The 18,402-nt window shown below is 36.3% G+C and overlaps 1 protein-coding gene across 2 annotated transcripts; it reads left to right on the forward strand.

Moving 5' to 3' along the window:
• The first annotated feature begins 2,838 nt into the window (after positions 1–2,838).
• Positions 2,839–14,175, forward strand: tmed7 (transmembrane p24 trafficking protein 7). Of its 2 annotated transcripts, none has more exons than XM_028805269.2 (4): positions 2,839–2,933; positions 3,209–3,414; positions 7,324–7,569; positions 12,229–14,175. In XM_028805269.2, the coding sequence occupies exons 2-4, from the start codon at positions 3,250–3,252 to the stop codon at positions 12,463–12,465; spliced, it is 648 nt and encodes a 215-aa protein (XP_028661102.1). In that variant the 5' UTR covers positions 2,839–2,933; positions 3,209–3,249; the 3' UTR covers positions 12,466–14,175. The 2 variants fall into 2 exon arrangements, with proteins under 2 accessions (XP_028661102.1, XP_028661103.1); XM_028805270.2 differs by lacking the exon at positions 2,839–2,933 and adding an exon at positions 2,940–3,094.
• The last annotated feature ends 4,227 nt before the right edge of the window (positions 14,176–18,402 follow it).

Raw genomic sequence — 18,402 nt, forward strand, 5'->3', positions numbered from 1 at the left:
CAACCTGAGCCTGGAACAGGGGAGAGTCCCGAGGCTTTGGAAAACATCTTGCATCACCCCAGTCCCAAAGGTATCACATCCTAGTGAGCTGAATGACTTCCGGCCAAGACCATGGAGCGGCTGCTGCTTCACCACCTAAGGCCACAGGTCCGTCACGCCCCCGACCCTCTGCAGTTCGCATACCAGGAGAAGGTGGGAGCGGAGGATGCCATCATCTACATGCTACACCGATCCCTCTCCCACTTGGACAGAGGCAGTGGTGCTGTAAGAATTATGTTTCTGGACTTCTCTAGCGCCTTCAACACCATCCAACCTCTGCTCCTTAGGGACAAGCTGACAGAGATGGGAGTAGATTCATACCTGGTAGCATGGATCGTGGACTATCTTAAAGACAGACCTCAGTATGTGCGTCTCGGGAACTGCAGGTCTGACATTGTGGTCAGCAACACAGGAGCGCCGCAGGGGACTGTACTTTCTCCGGTCCTGTTCAGCCTATATACATCGGACTTCCAATACAACTCGGAGTCCTGCCACGTGCAAAAGTTCGCTGACAACACTGCTATTGTGGGCTGCATCAGGAGTGGGCAGGAGGAAGAGTATAGGAACCTAATCAAGGACTTTGTTAAATGATGCAACTCAAACCACCTACACCTGAACACCAGCAAAACCAAGGAGCTGGTGGTGGATTTTAGGAGGACCAGGCCCCTCATGGACCCCGTGATCATCAGAGGTGACTGTGTGCAGAGGGTGCAGACCTATAAATACCTGGGAGTGCAGCTGGATGATAAATTGGACTGGACTGCCAATACTGATGCTCTGTGTAAGAGAGGAGAGAGCCGACTATACTTCCTTAGAAGGCTGGCGTCCTTCAACATCTGCAATAAGATGCTACAGATGTTCTATCAGACGGCTGTGGCAAGCGCCCTCTTCTACGCGGCGGTGTGCTGGGGAGGCAGCATAAAGAAGAGGGACGCCTCACGCCTGGACAAACTGGTGAGGAAGGCAGGCTCTATTGTAGGCATGGAGCTGGACAGTTTGACATGTGTGGCAGAGCGACGGGCACTGAGCAGGCTCCTGTCAATCATGGATAATCCACTGCATCCACTGAACAGTATCATCTCCAAACAGAGGAGCAGCTTCAGCGATAGACTGCTGTCACTGTCCTGCTCCACTGACAGACTGAGGAGATTGTTCCTCCCCCACACTATGCGACTCTTCAATACCACCCGGGGGGGTAAACGTTAACATTATTCAAAGTTATTGTCTGTCTGTATACCTGCATTGTTATCACTCTTTAATTTAATATTTTCTTTATTAGTATGCTATCTATCATAGCTATGGACTGGGTTATCATTTTTATGCAGACGATACTCAACTCTATTTCAATGTTAAAAGTGGAACTTCATCAGAGCTTTCTCAGCTCACAACCTGCCTCTCTTTAAAATTAAATTGCAACAAATCTGAACTCCTGCAAATTGGGACTAAAGTGCAACTTAATAAAATGAGCTCTTTCCCAGTCCATCTTGGCGGTGATCTCATCAGACCTGCCTCTACTGCAAAGAATCTTGGTGTCATTTTTGATTCCTCCCTTTCTTATTCCACCCACATAAATCACATTAAGAAACTTTCTTACTTTCATCTCCGTAGCATATCCCATGTTCGCTCCTTCCTCTCCTTTTCTAATGCAGAGAAACTCGTCCATGCTTTTATCACATCCCGCATCGATTATTGTAATTCCCTACTGGCTGGTGCCCTTTCTAATCTTACATCACACCTCCAGCTTATTCAAAACACGGCTGTAAGAGTCCTTACTCGAACCAGCAGCAGTGAGCACACTACGCCCATCCTGCTCCACCTTCACTGGCTCCCTGTGTCTTACAGAATCGAATATAAAATCCTACTAATAACCTACAAAGCCTTAAATGACCTTGTTCCAAACTACATCAGTGACCTTCTCCATCACTATGTTCCTGTCCACCCACTAAGGTCCTCTGATTCTGGAAATCTTATTGTGCCCCACACTAATCTACGCTCCATGGGTGACAGGGCCTTCAGATGTATAGCACCCAGACTTTGGAATGACCTACCAAAATTAATCAGGTCAGCTGACTCCATGAATTCTTTTAAAAAAACAACTCAAAAGTCATCTGTTCAGGAAGGCTTTTTAGCTCTACTTGACTTTATTACCTTTCTCTCAGTTTACCTCTATGTCAAGATGTTCATGTAACCTGTATGTGTGTGTGCTATGCCATCAATTATGTTGTCTGTTAGGCTTTTTTCTCTGAATTTACTGTCTTAATCTTCTTTATTTATTTATCTGGTTTAGTACAATGCTATATATTGTATACCCTGCCATTCTTTCTTAAACTCTGTGAAGTGCCTTGAGCATGAGAAAGGCGCTATATAAATAAAATGTATTATTATTTTATTCCGTGTTTTAAACTTCAGTCCCTATACTTTTAGAGAAATGCTAAGCTGTGCACATTTTTAATTGTTGTGAAAAGTGAAATAAAACATTAACAAATTATTGCTGCTCGTGAATTCAAAAACTAGGCCCTTAAATTGCCTTTTGAAAATGAATAAAAGTGTCAGTCCATGCCCCTTCGGCGAGAATGTTACTTTCTGTTTGGTCTGTTTTACGTTTGCCTAATAATAATAACCTCATGGACGAAGCCACAACCCTCTTATTGAGTATAAAATGCCGAAGAACATTCTTCACTTTTATTGTTACACATATGGCGTAAAAACCTCTTCAAAGAATCTCAGTCAACCTGGTCAAACTGGAAAATTTCATTGTCTTTTCAATAAAGCTTTTTAAAAATGAAACGCCCTTTAAAAACTACTTCCGGAATTAAAGTTAACCCCTCCTCTTTTGGTGCCACGCAGGAGGGGCAAGCCGGCCACATCCGGAAGGCAGGAGACGCGCTGGAACTGTGAGTTGAAAGCCAAGTGGATATTCAATTAATATTATTTATTACGCGAGCTAATCTTCTTTAAACGCCAGCTTGGAAAGCAAATAATGGCAAAGGACATTCGGTCGACCTAAAAAATGTCGACTGAATACGTTCCACAGTTTAAAATAAAGTATATTTAGGTACGAATGTGTTTTTTTATTTAAATAAGTTACATCCGGGTTTGATTGTAGTATGTTGAACTGCTTATGTCTTTTGTTTGTAGTCAAGTGATGATGACTCTTTTGTTTTAACAGCGTGGTTGTCTTGTACTGGTTGTAAGCAGGACGGGGTGAAGATGCAAGGTTTTGGCGTAGCCATTCTCACTCAGGTTATTTGGGCCCAGCTGTTACTCCTGGGATGGGCTCGCGCATCCGAGTTGACGTTTGAGCTGCCAGACAACGCGAAACAGTGCTTCTACGAAGATATCATCGTGGGCACCAAGTGCACTCTGGAGTTCCAGGTACGCCTGCGCGACCGGCATGCAAACGTGGGTGGGTCAAACTGATGGGTAATAAGCGGGCTGGGAGGCCGGTCCTGCGGAGCGCTTGTGCTACGCTACCTATGATTTGTTCCTGAATCTACAGTGTACTGTATATGTTAACAGGCTTTCAAATGTCAATAGAGAATCCGTCACTTCAGATGATTTAAATGCAATTTTTTTTAGTCGGTGGTAATCTAAGAACATTTAATTTCTCATGGCTTAGAAGAGCATAAGACGCTTTTTAGATAAGAAATCTTAAATTCGCATGTAGAGCTACGACAGTTGTCAGGACAAGTGACACGTAGTTTTAGATTTAGAGCATCGCCATTGTTTTACAGATTGAATCGCCCTACCTTGATATATTACCCACATGTTCCTGTTATAATCCTTATTACTAAAATTGTGTGCATTATAATGATCATGAAAAATGCAATGTTATTTTATGTTAACACCTAACCAGTTTATGCTTCCTAGGCCACGTTTTACTTTTCTGTATATTATTGTTCAAAAGTATCTTAATAGAGTTTTTCCTTTTTTAGGGGCTTTGTTCAGATTACAATAGTCGAGTGATTTAACCCTTTCTTAATCTTAAATGAGTATCTTCCCGTTATTTTATAATCTTTTACTGTACAGGATAATATCTAACTTGCTTTGTGTGAATCTGATTTAACAGCATTGCGATTTGCCAGTGTACGATATACACACACACTCTATTGGTCAAAAGTTTTAGAACACCTTGGTTTTCTAAAATCTTTTATTGGAATGACCAAAAAAGTGGTGAAAGGGTAAGCCGTAAACTGCCAGAGGGTTTAGTTAAGGTTAGCAAAAACTGGAAAAATGAAATTTCAGAAGATTACAAATGAGCCTTCTTTGGGGAATTGCTAATAGGTTACAACCTACAGATGTTCTGCAGAAATTAAAGTAAATTAAGCCTTATAAGTTGATTAAGCAATTGGCACAGGTATCCCAACATCTGTCAGTTACTCACAAAACCCCAGTCTGTCTTAAAGCAGAACTGGAACAGACAGTGTTACTACGCCCTCTGAAGTACTACTTGGACAATATCACACTGGCATAGAACGAATAAACAATGGCAAATAAAGAAAATAAGTCAAGGACTCATTAAGTGTACAAAGTTTTATTCAAATTTTTGATCCCTCAAAGTAGCCACCTTTTGCTGACATTTGTTTTATACATCCTACCTAGAATTTCTTTTAAGTTCTTAAAGTGTAATTCAGGTATCTTACAATCTTTGCAGGAAAACTGAAAACTTGGACAATCTTCAGACCATAGGGTTGTTATTCCCTTTGAGATGAGCTGTTATGTTTATTAATAGGGTTGTTAACCAATTACTGAAATTAAGGTGCTTCATTAAATATATAGTTTGTGAAATGCATATTTGTACATATCCAATTTAGGGCTATTCGTGGTTTTGTTGATACTAGCATAATGTTTTTGCAATTGCTTTTTTTTTTTTTTTTTTTTCCTTCATTACCTTTCATACATAAAGTGTGTTCAGTGCTGGTTGGTTCTCTAATACTGATGAAAGATCTGTATTAATTAACCATGTTGGGGGAAAAAACACCTAGTAATGCCTAGTACCCCCTTTCTTTTTTTAATAAAGATTTTTTTTCTTTTGCTTAGGACAGATTTCCATGACTTCGAGAGACTTTAAAAATGAGTAACAGTTTCAACTGAAGTTTTTGATTCACATAGTTCTCATAGTTCCTCTTGTACCTCTTGTGTTACAGGAAAATAGACCTCGAGAATAGAAGAGAATTTGTCCTTCAGTAACTTAAGGAGACATCAGTTGGAAATTACATGCTTGCTTTCAAGTTCATTAAAAAAAATCAAAAGTCTAAAACTTGGTCACACAATTTTTTTTACTATCACTCTACCATGGATACAACCTACATTTCTGACACAAAATATCTAATTTATGGCCATGTAAAGCAATGCATTTTGATAGTGATGTAACATCTTTGGGGATGAAGAAACAATGTGTTATGTTATGCAAGTGCAGATAAAACAAATTTTCTGTAAATTTCTTATAAATTCCTCAAAAAATAGACCTCCTTAAGGTAACAAAAGATATAAGTGTTGTCCCCACCTATAGTGATTATTTAGTAATCATTCCTTTTAATTAATGATTCCAAGGATCATTGTGTAAAGTAAAATAGAGAGCAATCTTAAAAATAGTCATCAAATATTGGTCTTAAAAAGTATTTGTTGTGATAGTCATCAAATATTGGTCTTAAAAAGTATTTGTTGTGAAAGAGTGACATACAAAGAGCAAGGCTTAGCAGCCACACCTCAGTTATATTTTCAGCCACTGGACATCATTTAGCAAAACGTTCAGTAACAGTGTATAGAAACAGATGGCTGGGAAACATCAATATTTTAAGGCAGATTTGTTTGCAGTATTACTGGTATTATGAAGAATTTGAAAGGCACCCAATAATGAGAAGGCAGTGAAGCAATAATAGGCTCTCCAGATTTTGTGCAGTTAAAAATTCTAGTTTTTGAGGTTCAACATATTGTAGTCTTTTTATTACTTTGCCCAAACAGCAAAATAACGCAGCCTTGTAGTATTCTAGACAGGGTCTGACCTGCACGTGCAGGAATATTTTGGATTTTTTTTCCCATAACACAGCTTAGTTAAGAAATGTTTTGTAAACTGAAAAATGTCTTTTTAAAATGTCAGAAGCTTGTCAGGTGAGAAGAAGCCATTTAGTTTATCAGTTTGCTAGTAGAATAATTGTCCAAATATTTCTCTCAATCTGTTTTGACAGCTGTCAAAGTTTGTACTTTATCTGCATGACTTGTTAGTTTAATTCTGATTTCCATTGGTTTGAATAAGTTTTTCCTTTTTTTTCTTGAATTCAGTCTCCCCTTTTTCCATAATTGTCCCTCTTTAAATGAGACACTACATTCATTTTTCTGGACAAGTGCAATTAAGTGTAGTAAATCTAATACTCAACTTTTTGTGTAAGCATTTACTTGAATGCATGAGAACACCACCCATGTCTGGAAACATGGTAGCAGCAGCATCCAGTTAGAATTTATCTTTACTTTGAAAATCAAAAGACTTAAGATGATCTTCTTCTTTTTTCGTCTGCTTCCACTAGGGGTTGTCACAGTGGATCATCTTTTTCTGTATCCTCCTGTCCTCTACATCTTGCTCTGTGACACTCAGCACCTGCATGTCCTCTCTCATCACATCCATAAACCTCCTGTCTTAGGCCTTCCTCTTACCTGGCAGCTCTACCCTTAACACCGTTCTCCCTGGCCTTGGAGTTTTCCAACCTGTTGAAGGCCTACTGCTCACTCCTTCTAGATGACCTTACTCTATAGCAATACAGTGCCTGAGTCACAACTGTTCTAAGGGAAAATTACAGGTCCTGTCTTGGCCTGCCTTGTCTCTCAATCTTACACCTCAGAATAACAGCTTGACATGTCACCTTCTAACTGCAAAGAACCAGCAAGTTTTTGCTCTTCTGCTAGAGTGGTGTAACATCCCACAAATGTATAATTTAAAAAATCTTTTTTTTTTTTTTTTTTTCACCAGAGGTGAAAAAGATGTTGAACTGGCGGCAAAAGGTGGTCTTATATGATACTGAATTATAGCGTATAGCAAGGCAATTATGGTTAATTTTCACAATTGTGATTTTCATGTTGTTCTTGTCTATTTTTATTTAAGCAAATAAGGTTAAAATTTCAGTCTGTGTTGCATTTCTTTATCAGTATCCTGTATATGTTAACAGAGTAAAAGTCATAACTTGGGTATTGTGGTTATACTCATTGTGTATGATTATATTAATATCATAACTGACACTGCCTGGTCACTAATTTCAGGTTTTAATAAAGGTTTTTCATGTACTTCTATAGGTTGTAACAGGAGGTCATTATGATGTGGATTGTCGCCTAGATGATCCTGATGGAAATGTTCTCTATAAAGAAATGAAGAAGCAATATGATAGCTTCACATTCACAGCTTCAAAGAATGGATCTTACAAGTTTTGCTTCAGTAATGAATTCTCAACTTTTACACATAAGACTGTCTACTTTGATTTCCAAGTTGGAGAGGATCCTCCATTGTTTCCCAATGAGAACAGAGTTTCTGCTTTGACTCAGGTATGTGTTTTTCTTATTTTATTTTTTATTTTTTTCCCTTTCAGGTATTTCTGACAAGGAAGAGGTAAAGTAATAAACCTCATCTGATCAGTAAAAATTATTGGCCAAGCTGCCATAAATACATCATTTTCTTGTGGCTTTGAAATCTATTGTTCCTAATATGTGAAATGAACTTAATTAAACATCTTTTATTAAATGCATTCTTTATTATTGTACATATGGTTTCTTGTGCACTGCATGATAATAGAATTGCAGTTGCTATAACCAAAGCACAGGTTAGTTGCAAATTTGAGTTATTTGCATACTGATCAGGATACCTCAAGTACTGTGGGGCTGGGACATACTGACTTTTAAACCAACAAGATAAGTGCCCCATGCTATAATAGGAAAAAGTAACACTTCTTTAGCAATGCAAGGTGAAGGACACAATTGAGTAGAAGTGGACTTAAATATTGAATATATTTATCACTAATGAGAAAGAGAAATAATCTTTGTATTTAATGGCAATGTTTTTTCTCATAACTGTAACATTTCAAGCACACTTTCTCAGGCTTTTGTGTGTGTGTGTGTGTGTGTGTCTGTGTTTATATGTATGTGTATATTTGTGTATTTTCTGGGGGAACAAAATATATCCATCCATCCATTTTCCAACCCGCTGAATCTGAACACAGGGTCACGGGGGTCTGCTGGAGCCAATCCCAGCCAACACAGGGCACAAGGATGGAACCAATCCCGGGCAGGGTGCCAACCCACCGCAGGACACACACAAACACACCCACACACCAAGCACACACTAGGGCCAATTTAGAATCGCCAACTACCTGCTACCCACTGCGCCACTGTGCCGCCCACAGCACAATATATGTTTATTCCATATGTTACTGTTTATAACATTTTTTTGCTAACAGTTAATCAGCAAAACATTAGATGCTTATGACTCGTTCTCATTTGTTTAAAATAAGAATATTAAAATTGCAAGCTTCAAACAAATGCGACATTTGAAAACGCAAGATTGTTAGCAGGCAATTTAAATTCAGACAAATTTACTTATAATTTATCAAAGACATTAAAGAATTAAAAAAAAAAAAATGCAGCTATTGAGCAACAGATTATTTGTGCAGGACCAGACATGCCTTGATAATTTTCAGCACAACAAACAGTTACAGTTAACAGCAGAATTATAATACAGGTGAGCTTAATATTCTGAGTGATACATACAAAAAATGAGTGTGTTTATAGTTTTTATTATTTCATTTTACATTTTTTCATTATGAGTTCATAAAACATTGAGTGCTTATGAATAGTGCACTGTGGCTGAAAAGATTCACATGTAGATTAAAACGAGCGTGGTATATTCACACACAACATTTCACAAAGATGTGATTCTGTTTTCATGCAAAGTAAAGTAATCAAAGAGAAAAAGGAGCCGGGAACAGTTCACACTGCCTATAATGCACATAGTAAACTTGGGTAAAATTGCTTACGTGATTTGCAAATTGACTGTAATTAATGTTGCATTATAATGCTCTTGAAGTATTTCCTGTTTAGCATAATTATTCATTTAGCAGATTTAGTTGCAGCAACTTAGAAAAAATCTGTAAAAATTTAGTTTTGGTGTTTATCAGGAAACTACAGAGCAAAATTTTAGAGAAAAGCACAAGAAGCATAGGAGATAGGCTAGTTGTGCTGGTCACCGCTTGATACTTTGCAGTGTGGGATCTCACATAAGGGTTATGAGTGGGTGAAGTTAGTCAAGGATTTAACATACATGTACTAAAACTAAGTTTCTCTCTTTTTCCCACCTTTTATAGTTGCAACAAAAATGTAGTATAGGTGACCTAATACATATTACTTTAAAATTTTGCCTCTTTTTTAAAAAACGTGTCAAGGTAGCAGCCAATTAGACTGCTTAATAATATAATGCAAAATCAGAAATGTGCTTTTAATGATAAACAAACCAGCTTTTGCTTGGTGTGGTGGATACGTAACCGTTTTCTCATGAAGTATCTGTCATTCAGGGATCTAAGAATCAGGAGTGAATTAGAGTAGAATCCACAGCAGAACAATACTTTTAGGGTGCTGAAGAATTGTTCAAAATTTTAGAGCAGTGAGATAGAAAAGAAAAATCATTCCTAAAATTCATTTTGATGGGATGGGTTTAAGCAACAGAAGGCTTTCAGCTTTACTAATGAGAAAGTGATATAATCATTCAAAATTGCAAAAAGCCTGAATATGGAAGTGGTGTGCAAAGCAGACTTTTAAGATACCGCAGTATTGCTTAGCAGTTCCAGAGTAACACAATGGTGAAATTAGTAGGAGCCAACCATCTTTTACATTTGAATGTCAGTTTTTGCCTTTGAATAAGATGTATTTTTTTTTCCATACATTCAAATTATATTTAAATAGTGACATTCGATATGGTAGTCCTAATTGGGTCTACTCTGAAAAGAAACTGTAGCTGTGGAAGGATATTTGTTTTAACAGTATTAATTTTCCCATCTAAAGAGAGCTGAAAAAATGACCAACATTTAAAATCTATTTGTGTTTTACACTGTGTTGTTTGTGGGTGACAAAACGCGGTATGTCTGAGCTGTATTGAGTGTTTATGACAAGCAAAACAGTTAATTGGAAAATGTATGCTTTTATTTAAATTTAATTTTGAAGCCAGTGAGCCCCAGTAAACTTCACCATGTAGGTTAGGTATAGGTTGCAATAATTAGTCGAGATCTGCTATATCTATGACGAGTACCATGTTGTTCGCCTAGAAAGATGCATGTTCTTCACTACCCACTTATAGAATCCTTCTTTATTTCTGATGGTTCCAAAAGATTCACATTGGTGGTAGTGGAGAGCCCTTTGTGGCTCCCTATCTTAATATGAAATCAGTTGTAAGCCATCAGAGAATGTTTACCACTTTCTGTGTAAGTGTTGATGGCCAATATTTGTTTTGTTTTTCTGTACTTAATTCATGTTAATGTTACAATTAAGAATTATTTAAGCGATATTTTAGTGAGATTTTTTCATATATTCATCTGTTATCTGGACCTGTGTCCTCTAGTGGCAGGATACAAGAGGCAAAATTCTTTCTAAGCAGCATCAGATAAAAAAAAAAGTGGAGATCCCATTATGAGTACTCTTATCCACATACACACAATTTGTCCTTATTGAAACGAGATTAAACCTCTTGATTCAGATTTTTAAAAAGTATTACTTTTTTTTCTTTTAAATCATTTGAAAGTTCTGTGTGAAGGTAGGAACCAATAACTTTTAAGTATTCTTGTAAATTTGCATTATGAATAATTTGCATGACGGTCTTCAAGTGTTTTCATCATGTGTTAGTATACATAAAGCATCTGCTTGAGGAATAAGCCTGCGTAAATAATGCATTATTTCAAACGTAACATTTCTAACTGAATAGAAAAAAAAGCAAAACCTGGAAAATGACATAGTTTAACATGTACATGCTGCAGTTTGCTCCGCATTGACTTTGTATTTCGTGATATTGCCTCACAACTCTAGTATTCTTGGTTCATTTTGTGTTAGTACTTGTTGGTTTAAACGTGACCTTCTTGAGAGTGATGGGCTGCTTTTTTGCAGGTTGAATTTCAGATTACTGGCTACCTCTTAATTATTCCAGGATCTGCAATCCATGGTTAATGATGCTATATTCACATGATGTGAACATTTCAAGTCTCTAGTACTTGATCACAGAATACATCACTGCCACCATCTACTGACTGAAAGCCAGCTGCTTTACTGACCATGTATACCATGGGCTATTTCTAAAAGCCCATATTTGAAAGCCACTATTGGAATATGCACCTGTTTACTCCTTGGCAGTCTGGTAAAATATTTTCTAAGTATGAAGCATAAACTGCAGCTGGGCTATTTTATCTTTTGCTCTTGGTATTTTCAAATTTCTGTTTACTCATAAAAAGTGAGATTAGTATATAAATTTGCACAAAACCAGCAGTGATTAAAACACTTAACATTATCACATTTTTAATACCATAAACATGGCCAAACAGTTTTTGCAACAGTTATTTATAAAATAGAATAAATTATGTATTATGGTGCTCTGTTTACAGTACTGGATATGGAATATTCCTGTATTGCAAAATCAATTTAATATATTATTTTAAAAGAAAAAAAAATCAAGACATGTTCTGTTGATTCCAGTTTTATCATTTTTAATCAGTTTTTGAATTTTTTAAGCACTCACTAGCATAAGTGTTTTAATGTACTACATTAAGCAGTTATAGCTGTCTTAGCTCGGGTTGTTTTTAATTTCACCCATTGTACTTTGGTTAGATTCTTTATTAAGACTAGTTCATTTTCTTTTACTTGTTTATTTCTTTCTCTTGCTCTCATGGGAATTTTAAATATTATCCATAGTAAGGTGAATATTTTCCTCTCTCAAATTTACTAAAAATCTTTTGGTCTGATAAATTAAATCTGTTTATCTCCTTATCTGGCTGCTGTTTGCAAAGTACACCTTTAGAGAGGTTCATTTTGCTGTGATCAGTTATTTGAATTTAATATTGTAGGAAATCTTTCAAATTAGAACATTGTATTCAGTATATAATTTTTGATTTTTTGATTAAATATTTGAGTGTACTGTGTCCAAAGTAATACTTGATTTCTTATGGTTTGTTACAGATGGAGTCGGCTTGTGTTTCAATTCATGAAGCTTTGAAATCTGTAATTGATTATCAGACACGCTTTCGCCTAAGAGAAGCTCAAGGACGTAGTCGAGCAGAGGATCTGAACACAAGGGTGGCATTTTGGTCAATTGGAGAAGCTATTATTTTGTTAGTTGTCAGTATTGGCCAAGTAGTCCTCTTAAGGAGCTTTTTCTCAGACAAAAAAACTACCACAACTCGTGTAGGATCATAGAAAACTGTGGTGCAGAGTGCACACCTATAATATTAACCAGAGAAAATGATACCGCAAGAAGTTTCATTTAAAGAGATAAAATGGGATTTTGAAATAAAAACAATGGGTTTTGTTTCATAAGATACTTTTCAGTTTTAATGGACTAGACATCTGGTTCCAAAGCCTCATTGCAAGAAATCAAAGAAAGTTGTTTTTAAACACTTCACCTGTATTCTCAAAAATTTGTTTAAAAAAGGGTGTTACATTTGCATTGTTAGGTTTTTATATTTCTTCAACATATTGCCACATATAAAACAATTAAAACAGTTTATTTTTCATCTTAGAACAGTCAGTTGTTTTATTCCCCAGTTTCTAAAAGTACACAAGATTAATGTTTGATCTGATGTAATTTTACTGAAAATGTGGTCATCTTAAAATAGAAAAGAGAGCTTGTATGTAAAAATGTTAGATCATTTTGAGTAATCCATATATTTTGCATGAAATTTGTAAATGGCAAAATGTATTTTTTTTTTTTTTTTTTTTTTTTTTTTTTTTTTTAATCCCATTCTCATCTGGTGTGTTTTTTATATTTTCTGAAACCTTTTCCTGTAAATGTTTGTGCTTCACATGGCAAAATGTTTTTTTTTTTTTTTCCTCAAATTGATTCACAAAAGTATGTTAAATATGGAATGTGGAGTAGGATATGTTGATTTTGCTATGTAAGTCTTTACCAAAAATAGTGGCTTTTTATTAAATTTATCACCCGTTATAAAAGATCAAGATGCATTTCCTATGCTACTGGAAATATAGTACACTAGAAATGGGCAGACTGTAATTTAGTCTTTCAAAGCCATGAGAAAAACTGTTTATGCACTCTTTAAAAAAAAAAAAAAACAGATGCAGTTATTCATCAGGGACTAAACACATGATTAGAAATGTGTGTCGCTATAACATGTAATTGATTATGAGCCTTTGACAAAGAAAGTAAATTTACAATTAAATGCATTATCTCTGAAAGAAAAATCTAGTGCAAATGTATATTCAAATAATCTTAAACAAATGTTTACCTTGTATAATTGATAGTTGCCTAGACCATTTAAATATTCTTGGACAGAAACATTTTAATGAGATTAAATTATTACCTTGTTTGGGAAATAAGAAAACAAAGCTGCATAAACATTTCACTGTTGTTTTTTTTTTTTCCCCTTTTCCCTTTGGTTGATGGTTAAATCTGTTAATAAGTATGAATTTAAGGTTTGGTGGTTGGAATTTTTGGGAGAGAAACTTTATTATGAAATGAAAAATAAGTAATTTATTAATACATTTTGAGGCTTACATAGTTTTGTTTTCACATCCTGACAAAAGGGTAAGCACCTGGCCCTTTCAGAATGAAGGTAGTGATTTCTGCTTGTTTCTTCCATGTCAGAAATGTATATGTTGTAATTTGATTTATTGACATGCACCAAAAGAAATTCAATTGAAAACTAAGCCTTTTTATTTTTGTCCACATTAATTTTTATTTTAGCATTGTTTTAGAATCATCTTCTGGGACTGGATACATAAAATTTAGATATTATTGTGTCTGTGCTGCCTACTGTGTGAAATATCTGATTCCTGAATTCTTTCCCTATTTTCTTTTTTTTATTATTCTTAATTTTTTGTTTATATTTTGTGTTTTCAAAGTGAATAAGTGCAGTCCCTTCCAATAAATATCAATGGATTTAAAATGTTTTCCCTGTATGAAATGCATGCAGTTTTTTTTTTTATACTTTCATATACCAGCCCTGCTTTATGGTTAATTTTTCTGGTAAAGTTCCTGGTAGAAAGATTACAGATACACAGGGGTGAATGCAAGCCAAAAAAATAATAAATCTTGCAACAAGTAATTTCATGTATGTATTTAGTCATTTATTTTTTTTCATTTAGGCCTTTAAGCATTAATTTGTCATTTTCTTCAAAATTCTTATGCAGGGCTATTAGCACAGTTACTTGCATTAGAGTGGCGCAGTTGTATAATGTTTGGTATCTCTGGCAGCAGTAGCTACCTAGACTTGATTCTTAGCCCTTTCATTTTTTTAAGTTGAGGTAACATCTATTTTGTATACTCGATCATTTATAGTTTTGATTATAGGAAGCGGTGGAACACACCGTGTGACCTCTGTGTCTTCCTTTGTTTTGAGCTTTTTATGGAAACATGTGTTAACAAATAAAAATGGGAATAGTGAAACTAAATGATTCAGAATTGGAAAGAGAGTTTTCAAGGTCTTATTTTCTGTCAGCAGGTATGCAGAACATAATTCTGAAAGAATACAGGATTGGAAGAAATTGAATTTGGAACCAAAATTAGTTTTAAGAATTAACTTTAATGGTTTACAGCTAAATAGTGGAAACTATAGATGCAAAAAAAGGTCAATCTTACAAAGCATTTTCTTCATGTGCTGTTCAGTGTAAAAGCAGAAAAAAAAAGGACTATTTTAAATCCCTTTTATTAACCAAGTGTACTTAATGGAACCTAAAACTGGTGCAAGGTATTTGGGCTTTTAGGGTTCACTTGGGCAGATGTTGTAATCATGAAATTGGAAGATACCTGCCATTTAGGGGAAAAAGTGACCTGGAAAGCCAGGTTAGTCTAGTTAAATATTGAAAGCTAAATTGATAGCAAAACTCAAAATAATGAAACAATTATTTTTCCACTAGTGGCATATAGCTGCAAGGTAATGGTTGCTCAAGTTTTTCATGATTGGAAAAAGGAACCACACTAAGATGTCACTCTGCATAGACAAATCTAAGGAAGAGCTATTTTTGTTGTTTTTCCCAATGTCTTTAAAGTCAGACCTCCCATCATAATGGCACATCTGCTTTCAATTGCTCTTTGTGGCTCAAGTGTAGCCATTTTTTGTTTAGAGTTCATCTAACTTCCTTGTATGCAGGTGTGTATGCATGTCCAATAAATTGAGACTTGCAAATGTTTAATTCACTCAAATAGATAGATTTTTATTGGAAGTGAAATAAGTATCACATGAATAAACTGAGAAAATATAGCACAGTTCCTTTAGAATGACGACATTTAACAGCATACGTGTTTAAAACAGTAGTATTTGCAAGATTTTTAAATGAGATGCTGTGGTCCTGCTAATTCATGCCAGTTGTTTTGACAGTAGTGTTCAAATAGAAAATCCCCAGCAAGTGGTGCTAAAGAGCTTTTGATTAAAATGTGTGGCTGTTGAAGATGCATTTGCAGAACCAGCAGTCTTAGAAATGAATAACATTCACAGTGCCATGTAATCCAATTCAAGGTTGCAGAGGTGGGCAAAGCCTATCCTGGCTACACTGGGTACAAGGCAGGAAGAGCCCTGGAGAGAGGAAATTATCATGCACCCACACTTATGCAGGGTCAGTTTGGAAATGCCAAGCAACCTAACCTGTATGTACTGGAGCATATGGGAAGAAAATGAAAAAGGAAAAAAAAGATTCCTTCTTTGAGAAGGTGCAAATCACAATGAAACTGTGTAAAGAGATATATAGGCAATGGAAGAGTTCACCTTGTGGCCTACCCAGTATATTAACTTGCATGAAGCGTGAAAAAAATAAAAAATGAAAGTGTTTAACAGTGCTAAAATGGAAGTATTGCTGTTATTCATCAGTCAGACTCCCTAAGATGACATCTCTTCGATTTAAGAGTCGTTCTGGGAGGAAGAGGCGGCTGGTTCCATGTTATCAGACCCTGGAAGTGATGTCCTAGGAGGAGTAGTATTAATTTTCTTTTCTGCAGAGGGAGGTGAAGAGAGATCGCTATTAAACAATGCCACCTCATGTCTCGCTGAGAATTACAGTCACTCAAGTTCTTAAGTTGTTCCCCAAGTGCACACATGTGACACACATATAGCCACCATCTTCTTCAGTGATCGCACTACTCCGGTTTTCCTCTTGTATCCTAAAATGTGTTTCTTAGATTGTTTCCCAGTCATTTTGAATCAAGTGCTCTGCAGGTGAGATGCAAACTAGTTAAAGGAATAAGATGGAAAGTAATGTGACTTAGAACCATTTTATACACCAAAGCCAAACCAGAAACCGAGGCAGAGGGAGCGAGTAAGAGAATTCACTGAAGTTTTTGGGTTAAATGAATTCAAAGTCGGACATTTAGTCACTGCCTTCTTTTAAAGAGGAGATCTGATGAGTCTCTAACTTGATAAACTAAAAAACCTCTGGTTAGCAACATGCATCACTGCTTAGGCAATATGGTGGTGCCCATGTAAATAAAAGAATAATCATAAACTACTGAAATGTAGTATGTGACAAATTCCTTACAAGATTGACTGGCAAATAAATTGGTCCAGTCTGAGTGAGTGTTGGTAATGCTGTGTGAGTGTACCCTGGCCCTGTGAAGGATTCATTATCATTCAATGTCTCGTACACGTAACAAACAGTATTTAACCTCCAACCCTTGTTTCCACAGATGATTGCCATAACCTGGGATATTTATCAGTTTGACTGGGATTATTTTTTTGTTGGAAATCAGACATTCTTTTTGATGGTTCTACTTAAAAAATGACCAAACAAATTCCAAAAATTGAAACGTTAGCAATTTGTGAGTAGTCATCTCCCCATTCAGTATTTGGCTGGACCACATCTTACAACTATTTCAAGAAGTAGTCTTTTAGGATAAGTTTCTTTATGTATGATAGAGCACAATTTGCCACCCATTCCTCCTTGCAGAATTGGTCAAGCTCTGTCATGTCAATTGGAGAGTTGTACACAGCAAATTTTAGGTCTTGCCACACATGTTCATTAGAGTTAAAGTTAGAACTCTGGCTGTCATGGACTAAGAGTCCCAGGCACTAAAGAGTTCCAAAAGTGCTGCCCAATAGAGGTGGATGATACCACCCCACCCCAGAATAAGGGCAAGAACAGAATCTTTAAATTACAAATATTTATTTCACAAAATGTTCTGATACAAAAATCCAGCTCGGAAGAGCACAAAAGACAAAAAGGCAATCCAAGCAGGCAAAGTCCCAATATAGAATCCAAAGGCATAATCAAATGGATCAGAGCAGAAGGACAAATAATCTGTAAATCACCAAAATCTCAGAAAAACACAAGTAAACTCACCACTCCCTGGCATGTTCAAAATGAACCACCAGGAACTGTGAGAGACCCTCTAAATTTATAGGGCAAAGGGCAGTTCCTGGCGGTGGTCCTGCCTCTTGGGGGACTACCCACATAAGCCATAGAAAATGACATCGGCAGGTCACAAACATAAACAAAACAACAATGAATAGTGCATATAATCAACAAAAGTCAAAGAATCAAAAATGAACAAAAGAGACATTAAGCAAGGATTTGAATCCCAGCCAGGGCAGGAACCCAGGCTGATACATGACACTAACTTTGCCACTCAAGGACATCAATTTCCTCATTTTAAGCCAATCCATTATTGCCCTAGCAGTGTACTTTATGTCATTATCCTCCCTAGCTCATGCTTTCTGGCAGAGGGGAGCAAGTTTTCCTTTAGGATGTCTGCATTGTGTAGAGTTCTTCTTCATATGAGATCTTATCAGATTGCCAGTCACAGCTGGTGAAAAGCATCTCCACAACATGATGCTAATACCACCATATTTTACAATGAAGTTGGTGCTGCATGGCTCATATGTAATGTAAGATTTACCCCACATTTATAGTTTTCAAGCTAAAAAGTTCCACTATGGTCTCTTTAGACCACAAGATGTTCTGCCACATCTTTGCGATATCAATATAGGCAAGAACATTTATTTTTGTAGGTTGGACTTCTTCCTTTCCTTTCTTCTATAAAGACCCTTTTTGAGAAATGTCTTGTAGATTGTTGAGTTGTGAATATCCTCTCCAATCGCAGTCACTGACTTCTGCAACTCAGTCAGAGTGACAATCGGTGTCACATTAGCCTTTCTGACAAGTGCTATTTTTGTTCAGGAACTCATTTCA

Source organism: Erpetoichthys calabaricus, chromosome 7 (assembly GCF_900747795.2).
Source record: "Erpetoichthys calabaricus chromosome 7, fErpCal1.3, whole genome shotgun sequence".
In the NCBI taxonomy this organism is placed as follows: Eukaryota; Metazoa; Chordata; class Cladistia; order Polypteriformes; family Polypteridae; genus Erpetoichthys; species Erpetoichthys calabaricus.

Bases quoted from the DNA above. Each gene is read 5' to 3' on its own strand.
- tmed7 (XM_028805269.2), top strand. From the start codon at position 3,250: ATGCAAGGTTTTGGCGTAGCCATTCTCACTCAGGTTATTTGGGCCCAG. The intron at 3,415-7,323 runs GTACGCCTGCGC...GTACTTCTATAG, and splicing joins AGTGCACTCTGGAGTTCCAG to GTTGTAACAGGAGGTCATTA. The intron at 7,570-12,228 runs GTATGTGTTTTT...GGTTTGTTACAG, and splicing joins GAGTTTCTGCTTTGACTCAG to ATGGAGTCGGCTTGTGTTTC.